This window comes from Halichoeres trimaculatus, unplaced genomic scaffold, assembly GCF_033239565.1.
Source record: "Halichoeres trimaculatus isolate MK-OKI-2021-1 unplaced genomic scaffold, fHalTri1.1 fHalTri1_scaffold_21, whole genome shotgun sequence".
In the NCBI taxonomy this organism is placed as follows: domain Eukaryota; kingdom Metazoa; phylum Chordata; class Actinopteri; order Labriformes; family Labridae; genus Halichoeres; species Halichoeres trimaculatus.
The window spans coordinates 15,139,020-15,153,852 of record NW_027437199.1 but is presented as its reverse complement, the minus strand read 5'-3'; the positions used below and the strand labels follow the sequence as shown (position 1 = coordinate 15,153,852).

At 39.5% G+C, this 14,833-nt stretch overlaps 1 protein-coding gene across 2 annotated transcripts in view; it reads right to left on the bottom strand.

Moving 5' to 3' along the window:
- LOC141810972 (chemokine-like protein TAFA-2) overlaps positions 1 to 14,833 on the bottom strand; it is an 83,612-nt gene that overhangs the window by 26,937 nt on the left and 41,842 nt on the right. For both annotated transcript variants that reach the window (XR_012600134.1, XM_074698843.1), the window contains exon 2: positions 9,808 to 9,911. Coding sequence is in view for 1 of the 2 variants with exons in the window: in XM_074698843.1 (XP_074554944.1) it covers positions 9,808 to 9,910 (103 nt within the window). In the remaining variant the exon portion in view is untranslated. The remainder of the gene's footprint in view (positions 1 to 9,807; positions 9,912 to 14,833) is intronic.

Below are 14,833 nucleotides of genomic sequence, written 5' to 3'. Positions count from 1 at the left end.
AAGAGCAATTTAGGGTTTGGTGTCTCCCTCAAAGGCACTGGGTAGTTCCCAGATTAAAGTGGAACCTCTCCAGCTGGCAGCACAATTTTCAAACCTCCTTGAACTGACACCTCAGCACCCTTTCCAGGTCCTAACAGACTTATAGCCACTGCCAACTCAAACCTCTTGAGTTGGTAATTGTTGAAAGTCAACCTAAAGTACATCATGAATGTAAAACAGTTCAACATCCAAATAAGGAATTTACAGAGAGGTTTGTTTTAACCTAACAGTGCAGTTTATAAGACTTCAAAGCAGAAATGTAAATTTGTGTTATCAGAGGAATGAATGCAGACTGTTTCCTGTTAGAAATAAAAGTCCTGAGGCATCTTCTATCACTTTGCCTGCAGGTGGTTGAGAGAAAATCTCTTTAAGTGAAGATGTACTTACAAAAAATAACAAGAGAGAGAAAGCTTTTAATTGTGTTTCCTGTTAAAAAGCTTGCAAGCACGTTTTGTTGTTTTAAGTGCTATTTGCTCACATCAGACGAGCTGTTGTAAAAGCTGAGACAAGTCCTTAAATCCTTTTCCAATACAAGAGCCAAAAAAAAAAAAATGTCACAGATATGAAAACAGTGCAATGATCTACACTCAGCCTTAGGATTTAACAAACCCAGTATTTGGCAAACAGCAGGGCAACTGAACTCAAGCCCAAATCTTTAACAGACATCACCAGACCCCCTGAACGTCGGCCCTGCTGCAGCCCCACTAATCCTTTTCTAAAAGATCCCCCGAGAAGAAAGGTCTGATGTTTCTGTTTTGATGACACTCATCAACAGATTGTGTTTGAAAAATGAAGACACTGTTTGCATCAGATGTGGGAGCTTTGAAAAGCAACACCCAGGGAGCCAACGCATCAGTCATCTCGCCAAGAAAAGAAAACCTGTTAGAAAATAAAACACCAGCCTTTCATGGCTAAACAGAGCGAATTGGAATGCTGCAACACAACAACAAGAATGAATCATGCCTGAGTTAAACTGCAGGAAATGGTGACCTGGTTTTTAAAATTCATTTCAGAAAAATGACTTTGATGGAGTGTTTAGAGAACTCATTCAGTGCATTCAGTGCACATTTATTAAAGCACAAATTGCTACTACTAAAACTGTTTGCATAAACCTCTAAAAAGGTTTCCATTAAAGCAACAGGGAGCTTTATTTTGGGGTCGATTTTCGCACCTCCTCTGGATAAACATGCTAATGTACCGTAAAGCTGCTTGTTAAACTGAAAAGTTTCTTTGAAATAAATGCAAGTGAGATACAACTTTATTAACAACAACTATAATATCATATTTTGTCACTTATGGTCACCCTGCTCTGTAACCTGGGTCTTTGCTGATGCTCTCCCTGCCTTGGCTTTTCTTCTATGCACATTAAAACGTAAGGCAGGTGTGCTAGCATGCAGAAACCTATATAATAGGTGGTAAGGCTCTGTTTTGAAGTTCACTGCTTTTCCACGTCCACATGTGGGATGCCAAAGCCTGAGGCAGGGACCTCTAGGGACACACAGCCAATTACAAAACTTTCTGCATGCTAACAATAACAGCGTATAACAAATTATATGAAATTATTATCATAATGACACTAAGTTACAATTGCATTACAGGAAGTCATGCAAATTTTGTCAATATCTAACTCATGTCTATTAAAAAATTGCAACTTAATACTCATGTGTTAGTGGCTGCTAAGTCAAAATGCAGTTAAACCTTCCTGGATTCATACCCAGATTTTTGCCAGAGTGTAAACAGTTTGTTGTGCTGCCCCTAAGTGGTATTTTCTCTGAATGTTCTTGTTGACTCCAATGACGCTCAGGAACTCGGGTAGTCCTTTATGGAGCACTCCCGGAAATCCTTTGAAATTTACAAAATCAACCATAGAGTGTTATTAGAGGACATAAAACTTATTTTTCATTTACTTTTTAAAAAAAGTTTCATTATGTTCTGCATGCAGGAGTTGCCAAATACATTTCCTTGCCCAATAAAGTGTAAACGGCTCTGCTTACATCTGCCACAGACAACCAAGACCTGAACAACTTACGGGAACTAGGTCTAGGATTCTGCATACAACAACCACAGATGACTGAAGACTAAAACAACTACAACCGGTCCCCGAGTTAGGAACATGTTCCATTCCTACGACACCTCGTAACCTGAAGTTCCGCGCAAGACAAATTTTTACCCTTTATACCCCCTAAATCTCTAATAACTATCCAAATACATGTATTATACTTCTTGCATATGGGAAAATATTATAGACTATTATAACAGACATTTCAACTAAACCAGAAAGTCTACACTATGACGCGACCGGAGACTGCGTAGTTGTGTATTTATACGCACTCCGCATCAAAAACTAGACGCATCATAGGAGCTTACAAACAGAGCGGCGTAACTTCGAAACCTTCTCTATTTTCTTACGTATGTATATGTTTTGGCATCGTAGAGTCGATGCGACGTAAGTAGAGAACCATGTCAGTGAAGGACCTCCTGTGTTAGAATTTAGTTCAACAGCAACCATTCATGATTGTTCACCATAATGACTTTCAGGAAGCAGGTCAACAACCCTGCTTTGAATGACCAAACATAACAAAGGAACTGAACAACTTCTAAGAAACAAAAAATATATCATTATTTTTTTAAATTATTTTATAGGACTTACTTTAGTGAAAAAAAAAAAAAAAAAAGGCATTGAGTGAAATAAATAAAAACACTAATTCACTGTAAGAGCGGCAGGCGATAAGCAGAGTCGTAAGGATAAAACAGCCTCCATCAAGTTGTTGGACTTCATGTCTTGATTTATTCCTCCATTCACTGTCAGCTTCTCATGCTGCCTATCTGGCATTTTCATGGTGTTTTTTTTCCTGGGGAATCTGTTTCATTTTAATGAGATTTTTTATCTAAAAGTGCTCTCAGCATGAGGACAGAGGCCATTTCCTTTCATTCATTGTCTCCAGAGACAAACCAGAGACTGCAAATGATTCATATTGTTCAACATTCATGAAACCATTAGCAGTAATATGGAAATCATAGCTTTCCTTTAAACACTTGAAGGGAGTAAAAACAAGCACCTCTCCTACAGGAGCATTAGATCTGATAAAGGATTCCTTTTGAACCATCCTTCATCATTAGGTGTAGAGTGATGTGTTAATTGGTATTTATGAATTCACAGATTTGAGGAAAGATGCTGCAGCTATAAAGCACTGAGTGTGCATTCATTATTATGTTTATCACGAGGATCCTGTGGTTTTAATGTTACTGCTCCCTCAAGGCTGCAAAGCAGTGCTTACCCATCTTGGCAAGATGCTTCTTATACACGGTGTAAGTCATTTTTATTACAAAGAGCACAATCTCCAAGGTGCAGAGCAAGCAACACTGTTAGATGCAAGAGTCAGACACCATGGTCATACGTCAGAGCAACATTTTTAAGAGTTAGGGAAAACATTCTTAGGGTACACGGCAAACAAACCTCTTCCTAAGCAACCTGAGTGTGGAACTTTAACTACAGTGTGTTGTTCCACTCTGGTTCAGATTTCCCATCAGCAAATGGCCTGCTATGTTTCTCTTTAGGTGGTTTCCTAATGAGGGAACAGGACAGTAGATAGAGCAAGAAACAGGTAAAGAGAGGGGAGTAACATGCAGAAAAAGGGACCATGGGTTAAAGATGTATCATTTTGTACAATTTTGTCAAACTAGGATTATCACAGGGTCACTGTTACTACAACTATTCAACAACAAAGTAAGCCCAGACAGTTTGGAAGCCATCAGTGGTGGCAGTGATGGTGTTGTTGAGGATGTCCTGATCATAGACTGTTAAAAAAAAAGCCCCCATCAGTCTTGCGCCAGTCTTTTGCTTCTTCTGCAGGAATCTCCAGCTGTTTGGCCAATGAGCTGGCTGGCTTCAGTGCCACAAGCTGAGCACATGTGTAAACACGGCAGGGTTGCCGTGCAACAGCATCAACAACAGCAACAACAGCAGTGCAAGTTAAAAGTGAAAAGTTTGCAATTTCAATGTTTAAAAGTCCAAAACATCGGAATACTCAGTTGAGGGAGCAACTAGGGATGGGTACCTTTCAAATTTAAACTACACGGTACCGATGCCCGGTACCTAGAAATTGGTACCGGTACTTAACGGTACTAATTTTCTGTACCTTTCTGTGTTTATGTGGTAAAAAAAACATAAATTTGTTTAGTTAAAATATGTTTTTTTCAATATATAACCTTGCAATGCTGTGTTCATTTACAGCATGGAAAATCGCCTACTCTTCCACCCCCTCAAAGTCACAAGGATGCAATTAGGTACCTATACATGGTACCTTTTGATTGTACATGAATCAGCACCTGGTACTTTTGACAGAATTCGGTCTGTACTTAAAAAAAAAAAAAAAAAAGTAACTAATTTGGTACCTAACCCTAGGCGCGACACATGAAACACACAGCGAACGCAGACAAGAAACAATGAACCAACAAACAACTCAAGAAACACAGAGACTATATAGAGGGATAATCAGTCTAAGTCATCATAAAGATGCGCATCTTGACTGCAGAAGGAGCATTTAGCTACACTCATTCGGATGAGTTAGCGTTTTTTCAACACTGAATTTAACCTGTTATCAGCATTAAAATGTACGGTTGTTCTGTGGTCAGTTTTTAGAAACAATACTATACAACAGAGGCAACATCTATCAGGTTTGACCGTCACAGAGCAACCGGTGTTTTGGAGTTAATAGCGACCATGCAAACTGGTGACTCTCAGCCAACAGTATCAGTGATTAGCGGCCAAGAGTCACCAGTTAACAGGGTCACACTTTACACTGAAACACCAGCAACTGCTGGTAAATAATTAACTCTGGACGTAGTTTTCTGACTCTTTTATTATGCCAACTCAACAGTCTGTGTGCTTTTTTTGGTCTGGGAGAGTTTCTGATTTATTGACACATACTTACGTCCTGGTCTGTCACAAGAACCCCAAAGAATAACCAAGAAACTTAAGACATACAAGAAAATCCAAAAACCCAGAAAACACAAACAAGACTGAAGACCCGAGCCATCACAATAACAGGCTGCAAATGCTGTCAATGAAGTGATAGCACAGAACATGCAAGAATACACCTGAGAACAAACAAGATTAGGTGCAATATTTACAGAATCGTTATGTGAAGTCTATCTGGTGTTGGTTTTCTTTTCATTTGTTTAAAAAGGTAACAACAGGGCAAGGACTAAAATTAGGAAGGGGGCGTGAAGATGCTCAGGGGAACAGGTAACTCCAAGGATTGATTACAACACCTGCTAATGAAAACAAATGATACATCCTCACAGATTGTGGGCAGGAATCCTGTGTGCAGCTTCTCTCTGCTCCGTGGCATCTGGTCATCGCAGAAACTCAAAGGCAAACAGAATGACCACTGATACTTTTGAAGTTTGTGTGATACACATCCAAAAGGACACACAAGCCTTCAAAAATCTTTTTCCACATGCCAGAAAGAAAACGACCCTAATTTGGTTACCATCACTTTTGACACAAAGCAGCTATTTAAAGAAGTCACGAGCATTAGTTCACAGCTCGTCTGCCTGCTTTAATGATCCAAATTTCCCCTGCTTGTCAGATTGTTAGCTTAGTTCTACTCATGTGTTTGCAGAAATACATTTTTCTATTTCGGACATATTCTGGGTTCCTCTCATCCCCTGAATGATAACAGGTTTACAGCATCAGAAATAACACCCCGGGGAAATCAGGGGAGCTGCAGTGGCTATCAGAGAGAAACAGAATGCTTGTGAGATTATTCTGATCCACTTCCTGCTGAAATGATGAGCATCTTGAGCGGGGATTGCTGCCAATCAAAGCCACATGCATCAGAGCGCCGCAACACTCCCATTTAATTGGTCGACAAAGAGAGAGGAGGTATGCAGAGTTTCTATTATGCTCACACGAGGGCGTCCTATCGGGGAGCAGCACGACCTGCGCACCACCAATTATCTACCGCCGTGTATCGTCAGCGGGACTCCCAAAGATGAAACATGTGGGTTGGCCTCTTCTTATAATGTTGCTGAGTTGCTATAATTGATCTCCCCGGGTTTACTAGTGACGACTCAACAACACTTTTAATGAGGCAAGCCGAGACGGGTTTGAGTCATACCTCCGAAATAGCTGTTTCAATCCAATTACTCCCCCATTTACGACAGTGACATTTTCATTTGTGAGGCTGCACTGTGAGAAAATTCTTTCTGAAAACATCACATTAGAAGTGGCTGCTTCTGTGACAGTAATCCTTCGTGTGTTTGTCCTGCATCTTTCCTTGCAGTGGTTCAGCTGGTCACTGGGTTTGGGATGAAGAAGCTGGACTTCAAACTTTAAGCAAATGAAACAGGCCAAACTGGTTTACAACAAAAAAGTTTTCACACCCATCAAATCAGGGAAGGCAACATGTTCTGTGAATAACAGAGGCTGTAAAGTCAGAGGTTTTCAGACTGACCCCCAAAACAGTAAAGCCAGAAACCAGCGACCCCCTGCAGTGGGATTACACTAAAGGTTCAATCAAAATAAAAAATTTAGATGAAATGAAGGAAGTTAGACAACCTCTGTGCACATATTGCTGTTTCCCAAATGAATCTGCTTCCACTGATGCCCTCATTATCCTGGCGTAGATATCCCAGGGGTCTCGTGACTATAAAGAATTTTTGTAAAACAGATAAAATCATTTCTCTTTGCAATTTTTAAAAACAAATAAATAAATAAATACAAAATATATGTTTTTCATTTAATTTTTTAAAAAATAATATGATTGATAAAAAATAAATAGTTATTATTATTATTATTATTATACATTTTATTCATAGAGCCCTTTTCTAGATACTCAGACACTGTACACAGGTTAATAACGTCATGTATAAAAAACAACACAGAATAACAAAACACAAATTTAAAAGAAGCAAAACAAGAAAAAGAAAACAACAAAGTACATTCAAACAAACAACTGTATCTCCATATAATAATAATGATAATAATAATAATAATTATTATTATTATTATTATTATTATTATTATTATTATCATTATTATTTATTTTATTTTATTTTATTTTTTATTTTTTGTTTTTGTTGTTGTTGTTGTTGTTGTTGTTGTTGTTGTTGTTGTTATAAATTCACCCTCTATCACTGTTTTGCAACCCACTAGGCTGTACACAGACCCCACTTTGAAGGAATGAATGACAATGCTCTTTTCGTAAATGCAAAGCAAAATAATAAAAGACAAACAGGAAGTCAGAACAAAGAATACATTTCAATTTTGCAATCTAAAAGGAAAATGAAAAAAAAACAAATAAATAAAAAAGCATTAAATCACTGATTTAACTTCTTCTATATTTCCAAAAAGGAGTGGAAATGAAGGAAGTAAAAAGTTTGAACTTCCAGCCCTTCTCCATTGTAAATCAATGAATTAAAATCCAAGGTTAAAGGTTAGCTGGACTGGATTTTTATTCATCAATTCTCAGGCTGGATGGAAAGCTCTTGTAGGACCAAATTTAGCCCATGGGCCACCAGTTAGAGTTCATTTTTTGCACGTCTTTTTTTATTTTACTCATGTTTTTATGTCTTTTAAATTTTTCCTGTATTTCACATGTAATGTTCTTTTACCTCATGTGAGCTGCTATGTTTTTCATATATTCTCCTCTACAGCGCTTTGGTCGACTGTGGTCGTGTTAAAGAGCTTAACAAATACTGCTGGAATAGCATTGTGGTAGCAACATTGTATCAAAATGAGTCTATACCGTAAAAAAAAAAAGGAACTGAAAGATTCCTCAAATTGTGTCTTGTTCATGTGACACTGGTGAGGGAATCTCAACTGAATGTCTGAAAATTTAGTGCAACACACTGTTCCCTTAATGCACGTTCAACATGCCAAAGATTGTTTATACTCTATAGTTATTGTTTTTTCTACAGCTGCACACTGAACTTTTGATTTATATACTCAGAACAATAACTGACTCCATGATCTTAATTCTTGTTTCACACCTGAACTCGTGTCCATATTTACATTCACTCTGTCCACCTGTTTGTCATGTTCTTTCTCAAGAACCGTCAGGGCTTGTTATGGTTATATTAAACTCCCTGACATCCTGGTTACCGTATGTAAGTGTGTTATTAAAAAGCTCAGACATGTTGAGGTACTGTAGATGAAGGGGCTACATAATGATAATCAAAGAGCCAAAGAAAATCAAAACTTGTCATTTCTATAAATAATCACAGACACAGAGACAGACACAGAGGTGAGACCTCATGACAGCATGATGAGCTACAATCAAGTCATGTCACAGCTTGACATATTAATAACCAGACCTGGGGGTCACACCATCATAGACACGTCTATAATAGAAAAACTAATAAATTTATTTCTTTTTAACTCCACCATTTGAATGGTTCATGATTCTATTAAAAATAAATAAATAAAAGGAGAGCTTAGCTGAACAAGTAACGTTGTTGTTGTTTTTTATGTGAAACACCAGCATAAAAAAAATTTCTTTGGAAGGAATCTTTAAAAATTTTGGGAAATTAATGAATGAAAAGTCTGGATGATTGCAAAATTATGATTATTACACCACCAAAATCTGTAATCACATCCCTGGTGTGACATTCAGACTCAGAAGATGAAGAAGAGGACTCAGACTGACAACTCCAGCTCCTTAAAGAAGCCAAACTGACCACTTTTTATAAACAGGAATCAAACACCAGTTTCATTTATTGCTAAATATTTTACTTTGAATTGAGAGAGACCTGTGTTTGACATATTCTTGTTTGCACTTTTCAACACGTCATATTAACAAGCAATTACCAAGCAACTGGCTCAGTCTTTAATAGTCCTACCTGGGTAAACTGATAAACGGAGACTCCCTACATTCATACACCATGTGAGGTTGTTGCTGAGAGCTCTGTCCCCATTTCCAGCCTCTTTGGACCAACTATCAGAACAATCACATCCAGCACACGATGGTACTGGGACAACTGGAGCAGGAGTCTCATTTTAAAACCCTTTAAAAGATACATGAGGGTGGATTACTGTCACTCATCATTCATTCATCGCCCAGCATCTGTTGCAATAAGATGCTTAAAAGGAAACTCCAAGTTTACACGTCAGTGTCAGTGTGCGAGTTGTAAAGATTGTGACTCAGACTTTGGAAACTCTTCTTCATAGTGTTCTCTGGAGGAGCTTTGTAACGTCTAAGAAAAGAACACTAGACAAGGTCATATCTCCAGACGGCCTTTCATTTTTAATCCAATAGTTAGACTACATAAAAAGTGGGTGTGGAGTTTTACAGAGGAATACAAAAACCAGACTGAGAGGAGGCACAAAAAGCTGCTTATCAGAAACATAAAACATTGGGTTTAGTCTCCTGTGTTGGTCTATGTAAGCACTGTAGTTTTTAACAAACCAAAGTCATATAAAGGCCAAAAGTATGGATGCTTTGTCCTCTGCTTTCAAGAGGAGAGAGATCAACTGGCTTGTTATCAGGGATTTGATGAATCTGTTACTCTGCTTTCTTCACCTGTGACTGTGACTATCTCAGTGTTGAGGGAAGGAAAATCCTGAATGTGTGGATGTGTGGGCACTAATACCTATGTGTGTTAAATCTGGTACTCAGAGTGCAGCAAAAGCCCACGGTGGTATAATGTGACAACTGTGCCGAGATTTGTATATCTGCTTATTCATTTATTTATTTATTTATGAAAATGTAAGCAGAAGAAAGAAACAAAAGCTAGATGTTGGCTGTGTTTGGATGTACTCACCTGTTGCTCCTTCTGTTGGTACAGTCATCTCCCAGAAAGTAATCACAAGCACCATTACAAGTAGAGCCCCTTTACTTCCGATCTGTGCGTATCGCTCACTCATCCTGGGGAAAGAAAAGAAGAACTACTTTAACTTTTAGCTCAATAACAGTTGTTTCTCTTTCTCTTTTTGAAGGTCTTCATTTTTTCTTCAGACATTCACCCACAGTAAAAATGACAAAATGTTCTTTAATATTTGTTCAGCCTGGTGATTTAATGGGATTATAACCTTAACTCTCTTATCATTTCTATTTTTTTTTTTTTGAGGAAAAACATGAAAAATTCTAAGTCAAATGGATAACTGTCTTACCACCTGTTGATCTTTGGCTACTCCTTATTGGATGCTACCATCAAGCTAACAACCAAAGAAGAATGGGGGACATCTGATTTATGCTCAATGTTACATTCGGATACAGACAGAGCCTTCTGTCCGTGCTGTGCATTCATTTTGTCCGTATTTCTGCACATTTCCATGAAGCTTACAGATACAGACCAAACGGAGCAGTACCACTGGAAACTATGGGGGCAGTGTTGCTGTTACTACCAGATACAAAGCTTGAGTAAGACACAACAAAGAAATAACAATGGTGGAACTTTCGCAATGTACTGAATTGCCTCACCGACCACTACCTGCTACAACGTTGCCTCAGTTTTTGTCTTTTATGCAAGCAGTACATTATTTATACCTGCACCATGCTTGTTTTTATGTTGTGTTGTCATATGCCCTGCCCCCACCCCCACCGTCGATTTATTGGTCAACTGCAGTGCCAACATAGAGGACATATGGAAGTATGTGAACTGGCTGTGATGGTAACATTGTTTAAACGGACGGATACAATTTCGTACGTAAAAATGTCATTAACCCTTCTCTTTAAGGGTCAAGCTGGAGGAAGGCAAGTTTTTAGACCTGAAGTTAACAGTTCAGTCATTAAACAAACAGGACCATTAGTCCTAACGTTCTGTTATGGAACAGCCGGTTTGGCTGCAGCATTAGCCACATGCACAACTGCAAATAATCAGCCAGTTAACTGATTACACCATGAAAGAGACACAGGAGCAGATTACGTCATAATTAAGGGGAACCTGGAAAACTTCATCAAACAAACTCAAACTGCGCATGTCTACCACTCTTCATCAGTAATAAACCTGGCGAACAGTCACAGTGTGACTGTGAAAAGATCAAGAAAAACATTTTTCAGCCGTAGAAATGGAGATTTTGTTACATGAACACACAAACAGCTGTTGTCTGTGAGTCAATCAGGTAAACAAAGAGAAAGAGAAAGTTTGGCCATCTTGAACAGAGTAAATGCGTGTGGTGTTTCTGAGTGCACAGTAGAAAACTCAGTAATAAAATCAGTAATATAAAAGCTGCTTTGCATGCCAGCAATGCCCAAGTACCTTGATGAATAACTCTTAAAGCAGTTAATGAACGCCAACATTTCACCACACACACCTTGGAAGGACCCAGACGTTAAAGCAAAGAGTGAAGCAAACTTGTAAAACTGATGGCAGCGAGCCTCGCCGGTTTGGGACCTTAAATGTCTCCCTTATCTCATCTGTTCAATGAAAAAATTTGGTGTTTCCTACATCTAGATTTGCTGTATGGCTACACATTTTGCCACATTTTCATATGACTGTCCACTGTCTTTGTATATTTCATCTCAAACGATAATGCATCATGTGATGTCCGTCTTCAAACAGCCGATCGAGTGCTGTAATCCTGCCGTTAGCTCCTGCGATGGTGGGGTATACTTCCATTAAACTTAACGTTCATTTTGCCGATTAACCTGGCTCATGCATACCAGTTTTTGTTTTTTACTTGGACGTTAGTACAAACAGTCTGTTTTCCATGCTAATGGCTGGTCAGACATACAGGCCCTGAATTAAGATATTAAACAGCCTCAATTCTTGATCAATAGCTCAGAGTTAGCTTTCGATCCTTGTCGTCCTTGAAGACAAGGAGATTTACTCCAGGTCAGGAGCTGCAGAGTGGCACAAATGGAAGTCAGTCTAGAAAGGCATCATACCACATTCTCAAATGTTGAAAATGATCCATCAATCTGTTAGCTATTATTGAATGGCAGCTAATTCTGTCGTTCAACTAGGTACAAAACGCCTGGTTTAAACCTTCCACTCACTCCCCAGCCAGAGATGACCTTAGCTAGAGTGTGTTTAATATTCAACAGAGGATATTTGGATTAAATAATGTCAAAGTCCTTCTGGTTCCTACACATAGGGAAATGGTGAAAAAAAATCTCAGGAGTTCTCAGTTCTCCCTAAAGGTTATACTGTTTCCAATCTGAATCACAGCAGAAAGTCCTCCCTTTGATAACAGCCTTTGAAACTCTCCCTGAGTGTGTGATTAGATGGGAAACACTGCAGTGTGAATAGTGAATTGCAGAGAACAGAGAGAAGATGCAGTTCCACCAGCTCATAGTTTAGCTTGACAATAGCTTAGCTTGTCTGAATGCATATTTGCTCTTATCAAGCAGAGAGACAGGCTCTCATCCATCGTCTTGCCTTTGAAAACAAACTACAGCTGTGAATATGTACGAGATCACTGTCTCCAAATCCTCACATTTCCCCCCCTGCATCTCCTCCTCCTCCTCTTCCTCGTTTCTCCAAACACTCAGCTCTTGCAGCAGGAAGATGAACAGAAGGTGAAGACCCTGTGCTGCCCCGACAGGCTTCTCTAAGCCTCTTTGGGCTCCTCGGGAGACTGGAAAGCGAGCAGGCCGCAGTGGCTAATCCATCCCTTCACCGATGTACCTTCTCCTCTGCTCTCACTTTCTCTAATTAAGTGTGGGGAAGCTGAGGCCACGCTGCATAAACCATCTGGCAGAGTGTGTTATCATTGACTGACAATGATCAAATTTCAAACGGAGATGCAGGAGCAGTGCGGTAATTACTGGAAGCGGCCCGTGTCATATGGCGTGAGCGTGCAATATTACAAGCTGCGTTTACGCCTTATTTACTGCCTCCCACCTCTCCTCTGCCTCCCTCATTGACATATAGATTGGCCAAATCTCATCGGGCTTCTCAGATTATTGGTGTAATTACGTATATCCTGGCAAGCAAACATGACCTTTTGTGCAGAGTCTTTGATACGGCGCTGACTGCAGAGATGAAAGCATGACGTGTCAAAAAGACACAGACGGGACTTTCATGTTTCCTGTGTCCTCTGAAATGAAACAACAAATCTATCTTTATGATATGAATATAAACACGGGGGGAACAAAGCCAACTTGGTTCCTGTCCAGGAGACAGGTGTTGTCTTTCTTGATTACAGGAACCAGTCAGCGAAACAACTAGCACAAAGATAAGGACTGTTGTCAACAGTTGGACTGTTAAAATGTATCGTATCTGTGTATATTTCAGTAAACTCCACTATACAACAGCAATTAATAATGATTGAAATCGGGGCTTGACATTAACACCCGCCACCCACCCATATGTGTATATAACTCCACGATAAATTGTCAGATTGCTTTGAAAAAAAATATAAGGCAAGGTCACCATCATTTCTGACAGATGTAAAAGTACGATCCAGATCCTGGCAATATTCTGGATACTAAGATCCAGAATATGAAATATGTACTGGGTCATCAAAATTTTCAACACTGTCAGGTACAAATTATCGTACAAACCTGCAGCTAACACCAAATTGTAGCAGACAGTCTGCTGAAAGGGAGTATAACATTAAAGTAAGACTAAAGTGTTGGTGACAATCACAAAATGCTTGGTGGAGGTCTGTGTTCTCTGAGTGCTTTTCTAGTTCTCAATAGAATCTCAATAGAATCGTGTCGTAAAACAGCGCTACCTCTGCGGCAGAGCCACAGCTGGCTACGAGGCGCTTGCCGCTTAGTGTATCAGTCCGCGCGCGTGGCATGCCAGATATAAACAAACGCAGGTAGTCTGCCAGGACGAAGAGACACGATGAGAACTAGAGCCTATTAAGCGGTGTTTTTGTGTAAAAGTCACGCGCTGAAAATTCTCTAAATAAAGCGTGAATTCAGACCGATATCAGATTTTTTTTGGTGGGAGTTCGTTTATTTGTTTTTTTTGGTCAAGTAAAATATGGCCCCATCTGAGTGCAGAGGAAACCGGCAGAGGAGCAGGGAGGGGGTCTTTGGTGCGTCCGCCCTGGGCTTCTGCTGCACAAAAACAATCTGGAAAAAAAAAAAACTCTTTGGACAATGGACAAGAACGAAAGTCTGTAACAGCGTCCCTTGTACTTGGGCTCCCAGGAAGCACTGCATTAACACAAACTTGACTCTGTGGTGGAGATCACTCCATAAATCATTGTCTCCAAACACAGTCCACCATGACGTCCACCAATGCTATTTAAAGCTCTTACATGCAAAGAAGGACTGATATGTGATCAAGATCTTGAAACGCTGCTCCATCTCCTCTGGGACAAAGCTTATCAAGAATGGACTGAGGTGATGTAAAACATAAAAATAAAAAAAAACTGTGTTCAGATGAATCAAGATTTGAAAGTCTTTTTGGAAACAGTGGACACCCTGTCCTCTGTAAACAAAAAAAAAAAAAAAAAGCAGAGGGAAAATCTGGTCTGTTGTCAGCTAACAGTTCAGAGGCCAGCATCTCTTATGGTATGGGGATGCATCTGTGCCTCTGGGGCAGCTTACACATCTGGTAAGGCTCCTTAAATATTGATGGGTATATACAAGTTTTAGAACAACATATGCTCCCATACAGACGAAGGTCTTACATTTTTCATATCATATCCTGCTTGTTTTGGCTTAGCTCTGTGGAGGAGTTCAGGTGATGAACTGGTGATGACTGCAGTCTCGACATTTCACCAGCAGTTGAAAACATTTGGCGCATCATAAAAAAAAAACTGGACAAAGACCCAGGACTGTTGAGTAGCTAAAGACTCACATCAGACAAGAATGGGACGACATTCTCCTCCCACAAGTCTAGCATCTGGCCTCCTCAGTACCCAGACATTTACAAACTGTTGAAA